The sequence below is a fragment of the Oncorhynchus mykiss genome, chromosome 6, assembly GCF_013265735.2.
Source record: "Oncorhynchus mykiss isolate Arlee chromosome 6, USDA_OmykA_1.1, whole genome shotgun sequence".
NCBI classification, from domain to species: Eukaryota; Metazoa; Chordata; class Actinopteri; order Salmoniformes; family Salmonidae; genus Oncorhynchus; species Oncorhynchus mykiss.
In genome coordinates, this window is record NC_048570.1 from 49857753 (window position 1) to 49872516 (window position 14764).

General features: G+C 44.0%; 1 protein-coding gene across 3 annotated transcripts in view; it reads right to left on the reverse strand.

Moving 5' to 3' along the window:
- ak8 (adenylate kinase 8) overlaps positions 1–14764 on the reverse strand; it is a 70029-nt gene that overhangs the window by 31464 nt on the left and 23801 nt on the right. For all 3 annotated transcript variants that reach the window (XM_021606700.2, XM_021606701.2, XM_036980377.1), the window contains 3 exons: positions 8395–8476; positions 8193–8264; positions 4171–4371 (listed from right to left, as the gene is read on the reverse strand). In XM_021606700.2, the coding sequence (XP_021462375.2) occupies positions 4171–4371; positions 8193–8264; positions 8395–8476 (355 nt within the window). The remainder of the gene's footprint in view (positions 1–4170; positions 4372–8192; positions 8265–8394; positions 8477–14764) is intronic.

Here is a 14764-nt window from a genome sequence, read left to right on the forward strand (position 1 = left end):
GACCTCGTCACAGTATTTTTGTGCATTCAAGTTGCCATCGAGAAAATGCAATTGTCCGTAGCTTATGCTTGCCCATACCATAACCCCATCGCCACCATGGGGCACTCTGTTCACAACGTTGACATCAGCAAACTGCTCGCCCACACAACGCCATACATGTGGTCTGTGGTTGTGAGGATGCACTGCCAAATTCTCTAAAATGACATTGGAGGCAGCTTAAGGTAGAGAAATTAACATTAAACACTCTGGCACAAGGTGCACCTGTGTAATGAACATGCTGTTTAATCAGATTCTTGATATGCCACACCTGTAAGCTGGATGCATTATGGAACATTTCTGTGATCTTTTATTTCAGCTCATGAATCATGGGACCAACACTTTACATGTTGCATTTGTATTTTTGTTCAGTGTACTACTGTGGAATATGGAGACATGTCAGTCAGTGAGTATTTGCTTCTGGTTTAAAAAAGTGTCCCCTTTATGGCTGTGTCCTTCGTCCCAATAATAAATACACTCGTTCACTACTTCCCACAAACCTAAAAATATTGGATTGGTGAAGGCATGGGCTAGAGTTTCCACCATGTTTCTTACACCAGTAATTTCCTTGAAATGAAAGGAACAAGTGCACACTTGGGAGGAAGGACAGACAATTGGAAACATGTGGCATATGTTCGCGAATGAAAACAACACTTTGTTTGTTGTTGGACCCCTTAGAGTGGTGTTCTAATCTAAAGTCATACACCCCAGCTAGCACATAACGTTCTGAGAATCATGCATTTCTTAAAGCTTGGTGAGAGCGTGGTTGTCCTATGGTTATTTTGCATACAACCTTCTCACAACTTTCTGAGAATGGTGCAGGATAGTTGCTTGGCTTTGGAACATTCTCAGCACATTTATAGAACTTAACAAAAAAACATTATTTTCTTGGTATTTCATTACTTTAACATGTTTTTAGAAATTTTAGCAAATGTATTGAAAATGAAATACTTATTTAAATTTGATATTTTTGTATTTGCTATGACACTAAGTTGAGCTCAGGTGCATCCAATTTCCTTTGATACAACTTAATTGGAGTCCATCTGTGGCCAATTCAATTGTTTGGACATGATTTAGAAAGAAACATACTCATCTGACGAGGAGAAGCGAGAAGGATCGGAGGACCAATACGCAGCGTGGTAAGTGTTCGTAATTTTAATGGAAAAACTGAACACTACAAAACAACAACGTGACAACCGTGAAGCTAATGAACAATCGTGCTGACACAAACACTACACACAGACAATCACCCACAACGACAAAACAGGCTACCTAAATATGGTTCCCAATCAGAGACAACGACTAACACCTGCCTCTGATTGAGAACCATATCAGGCCAAACACAGAAACAGACAAACTAGACATACAACATAGAATGCCCACTCAGATCACACCCTGACCAAACAAAACATATAAACATACAAAGCAAACTATGGTCAGGGCGTGACAGTACCCCCCCCCCCCCCCCCCCCCACCAAGGTGCGGTCTCCGGCCACAAAACCTGAACCTATAGGGGTGGGGTCTGGGTGGGCATCTGTCCGCGGTGGCGGCTCTGGCGCTGGACGTGGTCCCCACTCCACCATAGTCTTAATCCGCTTCTATGGCCTCCTAACTCCGGACTGAGGGGCAGCTCCGGACTGAGGGGCAGCTCCGGACTGAGGGGCAGCTCCGGACTGAGGGGCAGCTCCGGACTGAGGGGCAGCTCCGGACTGAGGGGCAGCTCCGGACTGAATGGCAGCTCTGGCGGCTCCTGGCTGGCTGACTGCTCTGGCGGCTCCTGGCTGACTGGCGGCTCCTGGCTGACTGGCGGCCCAGGACAGACTGGCGGCCCAGGACAGACTGGCGGCCCAGGACAGACTGGCGGCTCTGGCGGCCCAGGACAGACTGGCGGCTCTGGCGGCCCAGGACAGACTGGCGGCTCTGGCGGCCCAGGACAGACTGGCGGCTCTGGCGGCCCAGGACAGACTGGCGGCTCTGGACAGACGGGCGGCTCTGGACAGACGGGCGGCTCTGGACAGACGGGCGGCTCTGGCGGCGCTGGACAGACTGGCGGCTCTGGACAGAAGGGAGCACCTGTAGGGAGGAAACAGAGAGACAGCCTGGTGCGTGGGGCTGCCACAGGACTTACCAGGCTGGGGAGACCTCCAGGAGGCTTGGTGTTAGGAGGAGGCACCTGAAGGACTGGGCTGTGGGGGAGCACTGGAACTCTGGTGCGCAGCCTTGGCACCACTCTCCCAGGCTGGATAACTACTCTAGCCCGGCCCTCCAGAGTGCAGGCACAGGTTGAACCGGGCTGTGGGTAAGCACTGGAGATCTAGTGCCTACTACGCGCACCTCTCCCTTAGGCTCCACTCCCACATTTGCCCAGCACGAGCGGAGTGCAGGCCTAGGAGGCACTGCACCCTCCCAGCGCCCCCGGAGACACAGCACGCAACGGCGTACCGGCGACCAGACACGCACCATACGCCCTGGCTGGATGCCCACAGTCGCATGACACTTTCGGGGGGCTGCCCTATAGCGCACTGGGCTATGGGCACGTACTGGCGACACCGTGCTCTTAACCGCATAACACGGTGCCTGACCAGTAACGCGCTGCTTATAATAAGCACGAGGAGTGAGCTCAGGTCTGCTACCTGGCTTAGCCACACTCCCCGTGTGCCTCCCCCCCCAAATAAATTTGGGGGCTGCCTCTCGTACCTGTCGCGCTGCCGTGCTGCCTCCTCATATCGCCGCCTCTCAGCTTTCGCTGCCTCCATCTCTGCTTTGGGGCGGCGATATTCCCCAGCCTGTGCCCAGGGTCCTTCTCCGTTTAAAATCTCCTCCCATGTCCAGGAGTCCTGAAATTTCGGCCGCTGCTGCTGCCGCTGTCCGTTACCACGCCGCTTGGTCCTTGGTGGGTGGGTGTCTTCGTTCTTCTCATCTGACGAGGAGAAGCGAGAAGGATCGGAGGACCAATACGCAGCGTGGTAAGTGTTCGTAATTTTAATGGAAAAACTGAACACTACAAAACAACAACGTGACAACCGTGAAGCTAATGAACAATCGTGCTGACACAAACACTACACATAGACAATAATCCACAACAACAAAACAGGCTATCTAAATATGGTTCCCAATCAGAGACAATTTGCAAATAAATTCATTAAAAATCCTTGATGAGAACCTGCTTGAGTGCAAACGACCAGTCCCAACAGGTCAATGACCCTTAGCATACAGCCAACGCAACGCTGGAATGGCTTCAGAACAAGAATGTAAAAGTCCTTGAGTGGCCCAACCATAATCACAGACTTGAATACCATTGAAAATCTGTGGAAAGAGTTGAAGATTGCGGTTCACCGCCACTCCCTATCTAACTTAATAGAGCTTGGGAAAATCTGCAAGAAAGAATGGGGGAAAATCCCTAAATCCAGATGTGCAAGATGACTCAAAGCTGTAAATGCCGCCAAATGTGTTTCTACAAAATATTGACTCAGGGGTGTGAATACTTATGTAAATGAGATTTCTGTATTTCATTTTCAATAAATTTGCAAAAACATTTTTAACTTCGTCATTCCTCCGAAACACGACCAGTCAAGCTGCACTGCTTCTCGACACACTGCTCCCCCTTAGCCAGGAAGCCAGCCACACAAATGTGTCGGAGGAAACACTGTGCAACTGGCGACCGTGTCAGCGTGCATGCGCCCGGCCACAGGAGTCGCTAGAGCGCAATGGGACATGGACATCCTGGCCGGCCAAACCCGCCCCTAATCCGAACAACGCTGGGCCAATTGTGCGCCACCTCATGTGTCTCCCGGTCGCTGCTGGCTGCGACACAGCCTGTGTTGTGACGCATTTAGCACTGCGATGCAGTGCCTTAGACCGCCACTCGGGAGGCCCCCAACGCCACTCAGGAGGCCCCCAACCTATCATTTCTATTCTCAGAGTCTTAGTGAAACCTCCCAGGAAAACTTTCAAGGAACCAGAGTTAAACTTTCTCAGAACATCCCTTCAAACTAAAAATGTAAGTTCCCAGAATATTTAAAAAACATAGTTTTACCAGTATGGTTTCATTCCCACAACCAATGTGAATCTAAACACATACTTTCCCACAACTTCCAAGGAACCAAATGTGCTAGCTGGGAGTGGTCTTCTCACCTTGGTCAAATACGTCCACATGCGGTTGGTCGGCATCAATGCCCTTCAGGCAGTTGCGGTAGGTCTTACGCAGGGCGTGAACCTCGCGATGGTGCTGCATCAGCTGGGCGACAAGCTGCTCTTCTGACACGGCCTTCTGGCGCTCTAACCGCTGCACCACTTCCTTGTCCTCGGGCCAAATGAACGTGACGTGGTACACATCTACACAGGTAATACAGAGAAGATCAGGGTATGTATTCATCAAGTGTCTCAGAGTAAGAGTGCTGATCTAGTATCAGGTATCTCTTATCCATGTAACTACATTTACTATGATCTGAAAGGCAAACTGATCCTAGCACTCCTACCCTGAGACACTTTATGAATACAGGCCCTGATGGCCCCATGACAGGGAGGGTGGGATCTATTTATCTCTTCTTGTTCATAGACTTCATGTTCTAGATATCTTCCCACTATAAAATATCCCCACAAAAAAATTAGAAAGGAAACACCAACATAAAGTGGATAATATACACTACCGTTCAAAAGTTTGGGGTCACTTAGACATTTCCTTGTTTTTGAAAGAAAGGCACATCTTTCTGTCCATTAAAATAACATCAAATTGATCAGAAATACAGTGTAGACATGGTTAATATTGTAAATGACTATTGACACTGGAAACGGCTGATTTTTAATGGAATATCTACATAGGCGTATAGAGGCCCATTATCAGCAACCAACCATTGGAATCCTGTGTTCCAATGGCACGTTGTGTTAGCAAATCCAAGTTTATCATTTTAAAAGGCTAATTGATCATTAGAAAATCCTTTTGCAATTATGTTAGCACAGCTGAAATCCGATGTGCTAATTAAAGAAGCAATACAACTGGCCTTCTTTAGACTAGTTGAGTATCTGAAGCATCAGCATTTGTGGGTTCAATTACAGGCTCAAAATGCCCAGAAACAAAAAAACTTTCTTCTGAAACTCATCAGTCTATTCTTGTTCTGAGAAATGAGTTGAGTTTTTTTTAAATTTAGTTTATTTAGTAAATATGTTTCAAACTCTATTTTCTTAAAACTGCATTGTTGGTTAAGGGCTTGTAAGTAAGCATTTCACGGTAAGGTATTGTAGTGTTCGGCACATGTGACAAAATGTGATTTGATGAATAGGGCGTTTGGCCACCACGAGCCAGAACAGCTTCAATGCACCTTGGTATAGATTCTACAAGTGCCTGGTACTCTATTGGAGGGACAAGACACCATTCTTCCAAGATAAATTATATAATTTGGTGTTTTGTTGATGGTGGTGGGAAACGTTGTATGAGGTGGCCGCCCCAGAAACTCCCATAAGTGTTCAATTGGGTTGAGATCTGGCGACTGAGACGGCAATGGCATATGGTTTACATCATTTTCATGCTCATCAAACCATTAAGTGACCACTCCTGCCCTGTGGATGGGGGCATTGTCATCCTATGGGGGAAAAGCTATGGTAGCCAGAATAATGACCTGCCCAGCATTTTTATACATGACCCTAAGCACGATGGGATGTTAATTGCTTAAGTAACTCAGGAACCACACCTGTGTGGAAGCACCTGCTTTCAATACACTTTGTATTCCTCATTTACTCAAGTGTTGCCATTATTTTGGCAGTTACCTGTATATCCTCATTGTATATCAGCCTGTACTCCAGAGTTCTATGTTTACTGTATTTATGCATATTGACTTTGACAATTCACATTTTGGGTATCTGTAAATGTTCGAGGTGAATAAGTAATTCTGATCATGTTTACACAGGTACCAATCATTTCGTCACGTTGACAAACAAATTCTGTATGAGTGAAAAATAAAACGTGGTAAGTATTTGGACAGCTTTGAAAAAAACAGAGCTCATTTGCACAATGCATGTAATTCTACTGACAAAGGCTAAATGAGACCTCGGCACAATGAAAACAGAGATGGCAATTATTTTGATTTAGTACATCCTCACCATAACAAACCAACCTATTGGGAGCTGAGGCTTTTGTTAATTATAGCACAGCTTTGCTATACTCTAAGGACCTGTTCTCCTGGAGAGCTATGGTGGGAATTCAAAGAAACCAAATCGTATTTGTCACATGCGCCGAACACAACAGGTGTAAACTTTACAGTGAAATGCTTACTTACAAGGCCAACAATTCAGTTCAATAATTAGATTTAAGAAAATATTTATTAAATAAACTAAAGTAAAAAATATAATTAAAAGTAACAAAATAACAATAACGAGGCTATACAGGGGATAACGGTACTGAGTCAATGTGCGGAGGGAGGTATAGGTTAGTCAAGGTAATTTGTACATGTAGGTAGGGGTAAAGTGACTATGCAAAGATAATAAACAGCGAGATGCAGCAGTGTAAAAACAATGTAAATAACCGGGTGGACATTTTATTAACTGTTCACCAGTCTTATGGCTTGGGGGTAGAAGCTGTTAAGGAGTCATTTGGACCTAAACTTAGTGCTCCAGTACCGCTTGCTGTGCGGTAGCAGAGATAAGTCTATGACTCGGGTGACTGGAGTCCTTTGAGAATTTTTGGGCCTTCCTCTGTCACCACCTATTATATAAGTCCTGGATGTCAGAACTTTTTGAGGATCTGAGGACCCATGCCAAATCTTTTCAGTCTCCTGAGGGGGAAAAGTTGTTGTCGTGCCCTCTTCACAACTGTCTTGGTGTGTTTGGACCATGATGTGGACACCAAGGAACTTGAAGCTCTCAACCTACTCCACTGCAGCCTCGTCGCAGAGAAGGTGTGGAGGTGTGCTCGGTCCTCCTTTTCTTGTAGTCCACTATCAGCTCATTTGTCTTGCTCACATTGAGGGAGAGGTTGTTGTCCTGGGACCACACTGCCAGGTCTCTGACCTCTTCCCTTTAGGCTGTCTCATCGTTGTCAGTGATCAGGCCTATCACTGTTGTGTCATCAGCACACTTAAAGATGGTGTTGGAGTCATGCTTGGCCACACAGTTGTGGGTGAACAGGGAGTACAGGAGGACCTAAGCACGCACCCCTGAGGGGCTCCAGTGTTGAGGATGTGTTGTTGCCTACCCTTACCACCTGGGGGTCCAAGATCCAGTTGCAGAAGGAGGTGTTAGTCCCAGGGTCCTTAGCTTAGTGATGTGCTTTGTGGGCACTATGGTGTTGAACGCTGAGCTGTAGTCAATGAACAGCATTCTCACATAGGTGTTCCTTTTGTCCAGGTGGGAATGGGCAGTGTGGAGTGAGATTGAATCATCTGTGAATCTGTTGGTGCGGTATGCAAATTGGAGTGGGTCTAGGGTTTCTGGGATGATGGTGTTGATGTGAGCCATGACCAGCCTTTCAAAGCACATCATGGCTACCGACTTGAGTGCTACGGGGCGGTAGTCATTTAGGCAGGTTACCTTCGCTTTCTTGGGCACAGGGACTATGGTGGTCTGTTTGAAACATATAGGTATTACAGACTCGGTCAGGATGAGGTTGAAAATGTCAGTGAAGACACTTGCCAGTTGGTCCTCGTATGTTCTGAGTACACATCCTGGTAATCCGTCTGGCCCTGCGGCCTTGTGAGTGTTGAGCTGTTTAAAGGTCTTGCTCACATCGGCTACGGAGAGTGTGATCACACAGTCGTCTGGAACAGCTGGTGCCCTCATGCATGCTTTAGTGTCGCTTGCCTCAAAGCGGGCATAAAAGGCATTTAGCTCGTCTGGTCGGCTCGCGTCACTGGGCAGATCGCGGTAGTCCGTAATAGTTTGCAAGCCCTGCCACATCCAACGAGCATCAGAGCCAGTGTAGTAGGGTTCAATCTTAGTCCTGTATTGACGCTTTGCCACTTTAATGGTTTGTCTGAGGGCATAGCGGAATTTCTTATAAGCGTCCAGATTAATGTCCCGCTCCTTGAAAGCCAGGTTCAATATGGATGTGGGTTTGTGGTTATGATGTGAATTATAAAAAAGGAATGTCTCTCTGTATCACTTTCACCCCCCTCCCCTTGGTAGAATCGGGCACTGGAATACATCTCCAGGGTTCTTCATCTTACCTCCTGTGACAGGGTCTATTCTCTTGCCCTGACTCCGTTCAATCAGCACTGCATCGGGTGCCTCCAGCAACACTGACAGAGAACACACACAAACAGTTCCTTCAATACACACACACACACAAATGCACGCACGTACAAACACAAATGCAACATGGAAATAACCAAACATAAATGGATAACTGAGGTAAACTGAGGCACTAACCCACATGATTTGGGGCAACTCCAGCCTCCTGTAGGGACAGGGCCTCCTCTCGTGTCTGAGGTATCCCCTCCAACACCCAACCCTGAACACAGAACAAACACAAGCAATAAACAACGTGGCTCAAACTGGGGTCAAAAGACTAGAAGATTTCTCATATAGGACATGATGGGGCAGTTTCCTGAAGACAGATTAAGCCTAGTTCTGGACTAAAAAGCAAACTCAGTGGAGCCTCTACTTGAAACATTTTTTCCAGGACTAGGCTTAATCTGCGTCCAGGAAACAGCCGCCAGATGTATTATTTATCATATGATAGTATATGACACAATAATCCAAAAATCATTCTGGAGATGATCATTGCCTGATCGACAAGGTTAGCTCTGTGGGCCCAAACGACAGGGTTAGCTCTGTGCCCTGTGCTCAATAATTTGAAGAAATAGTAATTTATTTCTAAGTAAGTAATTCGATGTTTAAAAACATCTCTGCAATGGCATATGACCGTACACAGTAATATGATTACAATGCAATGCATTTCTACTCCACCCTATTTCTATTTAGTGGCCTATTTTTATATTCATCACTTCATTTAAACTGTCCCATTCTCTCATTGTAAATAGTTGGTTGTTTAAAGAAGTTAGACGCTGTCTCTTTATAATGCAGTTAAACCAAGTCCCTGACTGAGACCTTAAGAGACAATAACTCTATGAATAAATATCTGTACAAACAGAGAGAGGAAAACAATTGCCACTTCAAGTAGTGATTCAATAGGTGGGTTAAATTCCTAAACCTTGAAAATGTGGCTAATTATCCAGTTCCTATCCCCAATTTGCCATAAAAATAAACATAAGAAGAAAGAGGCAACATGCATATCATTCCTTGGCCACAAAAAAAACTCTAATAGCCTCCGAAATCCCAGGGCTTACAGCTCAATGGAGCTGGAAAATAAAGACGAGAAAAAGAAACCAGTTCTCTCAAGTGCTTGTTGGGGCCAAATTATTATTTCAATTAATAATCTTCAAATAAATATGTAACTATGGAAAACATTTATAGATCTCAGTATTATCAGAGAAGTTATGGGGTTTGTTGGCAAGTTTCCCTGGCCTGTTTGAAATCCGCATTTGTTTTCCTCTTTGATCTTTAACCACTAATCACCACTTCACCTAAATTACACACACACACGCGCACTTCTTCCTCCCACTTACTTTCCCATTAAACCTTTAATTGTCTCTGTGGCAGTGCTGTCCATGAGCTGATAATAGAAGTGGGAGTCCACTTCCATAACCATGAGCAGCATTTTGTAATTGGCTCCTTTGTACTACAATAAAATCACAATGAAAACCAAGACAAATTGGATATACACAGTAGTAGCCTCTTCACTTTAGTAAAATGATAGTGATGCCATGACTATGGGTGCATTTGTAAATTCACTCTGGAGTGCCAGAGTGCGCTCTGTGCATTTGTAAATGTTGTCAGATTGTCCATACATAAATTCTTAGCGTCTCGCTCTCGGTGCGTTCAGAGCGCACACTGGATGCTCTGGCCGAGGAGTAGGGTTGATCCAAGCATTCTGACCTCACAACGGCAGTCAAACACCCAAGCTAACTGGCTAAAGTTAGCTAGCTTGCTAGCTACTTCCAGACATAAATGAGAGAACACCTCACTTTGACCAATTTACTTGCCCTAGTAGAGCTGGTTAGGCTGTTTTCATGTTATCCAGAGCGTTGGTGACTAACTGAGCTGGCAACAATTTAATTACGCTTTTTTGCCGAGGTTTACTGACAACAGCCATATTCAATGGTGTGTTGAGCGTTCATAAAGTCATAATTTATTCTGCAAATTTTATGAATGCACCCTAAAAACGACTGGGTAAAGTGGTAACCACTGTACATGGTTGCAAATGAAAGTGTGTAGTTAGTAAGGTATAGAGAAGTAACGGAGCCCATACAAACAGCAATGAGGAATAGTGGAGAACAGGAAAGATGTCAATCTCCAGCCAGACCAGGCCAGTCCAGGCCAGCTCCTGGTAATACCCTTCTACCTCTCCACCACTCCCTCCCAGGGGAGACTAGGCCAGGGCTGTGGAAAGGCAGGGGGAGTCCCTCCCAGCCAGGCCCCAAAAGCTCAGGCCTGATTGAAATTCTAATGAGCTACGTCAAAACAACAACACCCCCAACTCCCTCCCCCCAGCACACTCCTCCGCCCTGCCTCCATCACTGGGGTCCCACACAGTGGCTCCCTCCATTCCGTTTCATCCCTACATCAAAAGGGCTCGGCGTTCATACAGAACCCCAGGACCACAACATCTGCAGTGGGGAGAAGGGAGGGGGGGATGTATCACAGGATGGACACGCATGAAGCAGATGTCACAGGGCGCTCAACAGCAGGCTGGGGGGGACAATGTGGGGGAGTGTAGGGGAGCAGTGCTCGACAAGCCGGAGAGAGACAGTGCACAAAATAGTCCATGGCCCTGTCGCGAAGGCTCGCTAACAAGGTCCTTTTGACAGTACAATCAGCCAATTAGTCACCCTGCTGCTAATCAGATAATCATTGTCCTGCACGGGACATGTCCACTAGGAGCTATGCTAGTTCCATTGTGCACTGGAGGCTTTGTATATCTATCTACTATAGGATAGCCATGTGGCACCAATTAAAAGGTACTTAGTGCAAAACTAGATACTACAGTGTGGTTATTACTGTAATTACCCTACAATGTTACACCAAATCAAAGCTCAATCTAAAAATGGATCTTGATTATTTGGCAATGGAAAATATCTAAAGCGCACCACATTTGATGAACCAACATTCAATGTTGAGGAAACGTTATAATTACTGTACTATATTTTACTAAAATAGATCATTTTAAGTACATTGGATCAAAACTTTACTTATTAATGGGCAATTCAATCTACACTATCAAAACAAAAATCTATAACATTGTTACAAACAACCATTGTTGTAATCAGCCTTTATCCTAATCTTCCAGAGACAGCGTCATCCTTAACTGTTTTCACCATTATGTGGCACAATAGGGTAATGCCTTTTAAATGACAAATATATTTTATTGCTATACTCGAAAAATGTAAATATGTTAAGCATTGATTAATAAATTATGAGATACCTCATGGGTAAAGATATTCACATTTAACAGGTCAGACTTTTATACTCCTGGTAATTCCAAGCACTTTGCACTGCATTGTATTGTACCAACTGTGCTATACAAATAAAGTTTGATTTCAAGAGCGGTGCTCCGATTGCTCTTTGCTTGTTTTGTTGAACATTCCGTTTTTAGGGTGTTTAAATAATAGCCTAGGTCCCATCTTGGGTTAATATTTTTTAAGTTTAGCACATACTGTATAAACCGTTTTTTGGAAAATTGACAAATAAATTAGGCTTATTCTTAGTATTTATCTGTAAAAGGTGCTTGTTAATAACACATTAGCAAACTTCACAATCTAAATATATATTTTTATACGATTTCAAATTAACAAATCTAAATTTAAAATGAACTTAACAGATTTATGTTAATGCAGGCATGATTCACAGAATCCAAGCTGAATATTTACCATTCCTTTTAGATATATAAACAAACTTTCACACAATTTATAGGTGAAAAATAATACTAGAGGTCACTGACGTACCATACCAGCCCCCCCCCCCCCCCCAGCAAGGTGGCGTCCGTGCGCCTGTCATTGATGTCTATTTCTATAAATAATTTTGACAGTAACCCTTCAAAAAAGATTTTATTAAATATATAAAAATGTTAATTTCTTTATGTACTAAGAAGCTCAGTGTTTGTTTCTTGGGCTTCAGGAATGTGCTCCAGGCCTTGAAAAACCCCAAATGAAACTGATTGAAAGTAAAGGGGAGATCAATGAACAAATACCGTGGTCAAGGCTACAACAGTGTCAGTGCAATGATTGGAGCTTACTCAGTTATTCAAAAGCACATATCAGATCGAGAGCCTAATGCTTCTTAGGGAGTTAGGTAGTTTATGAGTTTAAGTTTAGAAAACAATCTCTCCGCAGAAGCGTCAGTTACAGGGATATTTAATTCAGCATCATCAGGGAAACTAGGCTGAAGGGAGTGTTGCTTCAAATACAGCAATTCTGCAACATCTTTCATTGAGTCTATCATTCTCCTTAACTGCCGGCCTCAAACACATTACGGAAAGAGATTAACTATATAGGAAGTTCTGGGGACAGATCATTTGGATACTGGACGGCCAATAAATTGGCAGATGCAAACAGATTACCATCTTTAGTGAACAACAGTTCTTGAGAGCTTGAACAAAGAAAGCGGTTTGCGATTTTGCTCATACTGGCGAACCGGCGTTTGAGTTGTGTAGTTGCAGTATCAATAGTCCTTTATCTCTGGTACATCTTGGCATGCACCATTCAAGACTAAGTTTAAATAGTGTGCAGCTCAATGGACATATAATGCACAATGTCTCAGGAAGCACTGTCTGGGTTGGCAATACTCTATAAAAAAAATAAAGTTGAGCCCGCAACCTGGACCTACAGGACATGGTGAAAACATTTCTATACAAAAAAGTAATTTTAATAAAAGGTTTATAAATAGAAGCTAAATATGGTATATAGTTATCGATAGTACAATGCATAATGGAAGGAGAAAAAATTAGGATGGACTGTATTATTTGCCATTCATAGACTGCTTTAACAACTTTTTATCCAAGTTGGGTGAGAGCATGAGGATGACTCATGTCATGCAGGTTCATCTAGTCTTTACAGGACCGTTGTATATTCTAAAACATCAATTGGTAGCTAAACCGTGTATAGCTTTGTGAAATGTTAGGCTTCGGGCGAATTTAGACTTGCGGGGTTCCAGAGAAACTGCATTACACCAGTGCTAGAGGTCTAGAGTGACGGAGCTCTTTGATACATCATTGTGGCTTGTACCTCTTTTCACAGAGTTCAACCTCTTTTAAATCAGCAGGAGTACTGCACTAATTCAGTTGTTATTCCACTTCCACTTCGTTCATTATTACGCTTCCATCCACTTTTCCCTTCTATGATTTCCCTGTAGAATACAAGTCTAAAGTTTTACAAACAACAGCCTCGAGAACAAAGAGTAAAAAAGAGACTGAACCCGAGCGACCTAGATTAGGTATGATTAACGTTCCACAATCACTTTAATTTGAGAGGGAAAAAAACACAGAGAGAGAGCACACGAAAAACAGCCGATAACGAGTGGAGCTGCAATTAAGCAGACAGGCCTTGACTTCAGTTGTAATGCAACGTGTCAATCATTCTGTCGCTACTCCATTTTTGTGCACGAGATGAAGGAGTGCCTTTGTGTGACAGAGAGACTCCAATCCGATGCAGATCTGGTAAAGCTGCAACAGTACTGCTTTGTTTCCGGCAACAGAGAACTAGCCCTGGTTCCTGACTGAATTCTCAGCCGTTTATGGAGATGTACAGGAAAATAATTAAACAAATGAATAAACACCATCAGACATTTAGCCTAAAGGGATAAACAGCCATTACCAAATTAAAAGAAAAAATGAATCACAAACTACAACACTTAAAAGGCGAAAGTTAAAGGATGCCAAGCGAAAAAGTAATGTATTCAGCCTAAGCAAAGTTTATAAGAAAAAAATAGCAGTTTTTTTCTATTTCCATATTTTTCCACACCACTACAGGGAAAACTGACACTTCAGAGATAAGATACCCATCACAAGAATGGTTGCTGTGTGTTTGATAGTGAGCTTATTGACTGTGTGATAGAGACAGTGTCAGGATTAGAGGGCCTAGGTTTGGGGGTATGGCTGACTATGTTGTGGGTTACCCATGTCACATTAGAGAGGAGAACACAGACTGGTGGAGGCGGGTGACAGGTGTGTGATGAGGGTTTTGCTCAAAGAGTCATCATGTTCTATCACAAGAGGCCCAAATCCCCCTGGGAGGAAGGGGCCGATCCGCTGGGAATGGAGCTGTACACTGGTGTAATTCACATCATTAAGTAAACACATCAAATGAGAAGGGCTATATAATATACAGGTATTTGTTACTATTAGCATTTGCTGATCTGTTAAAATCCTGTTTATTTCCAAGTGTGTGTGTGTGTATGTGTGTTGGTACAGTCCCAAAGCAGCTAGTCCATAGGCATGTCTAACTGTTGTAATTGAAAGTGACAGACCGAGAAGTACGAGGGGTATGGAAGTCTACACATCTCACATTAGAACTCAGCATCGCTCTAGTGATCTTTTCCCATGCCTGGTAACTCATACAAGTCTTTTTGGAACTGCACAGTCTCGTTGACTAGCTACATGTAAGGGAACACCCCCCTGAAATTGACAAAAATGAATGGGATGTTATTGGCACCGTACGAAACATATACACAATGTACAATACCA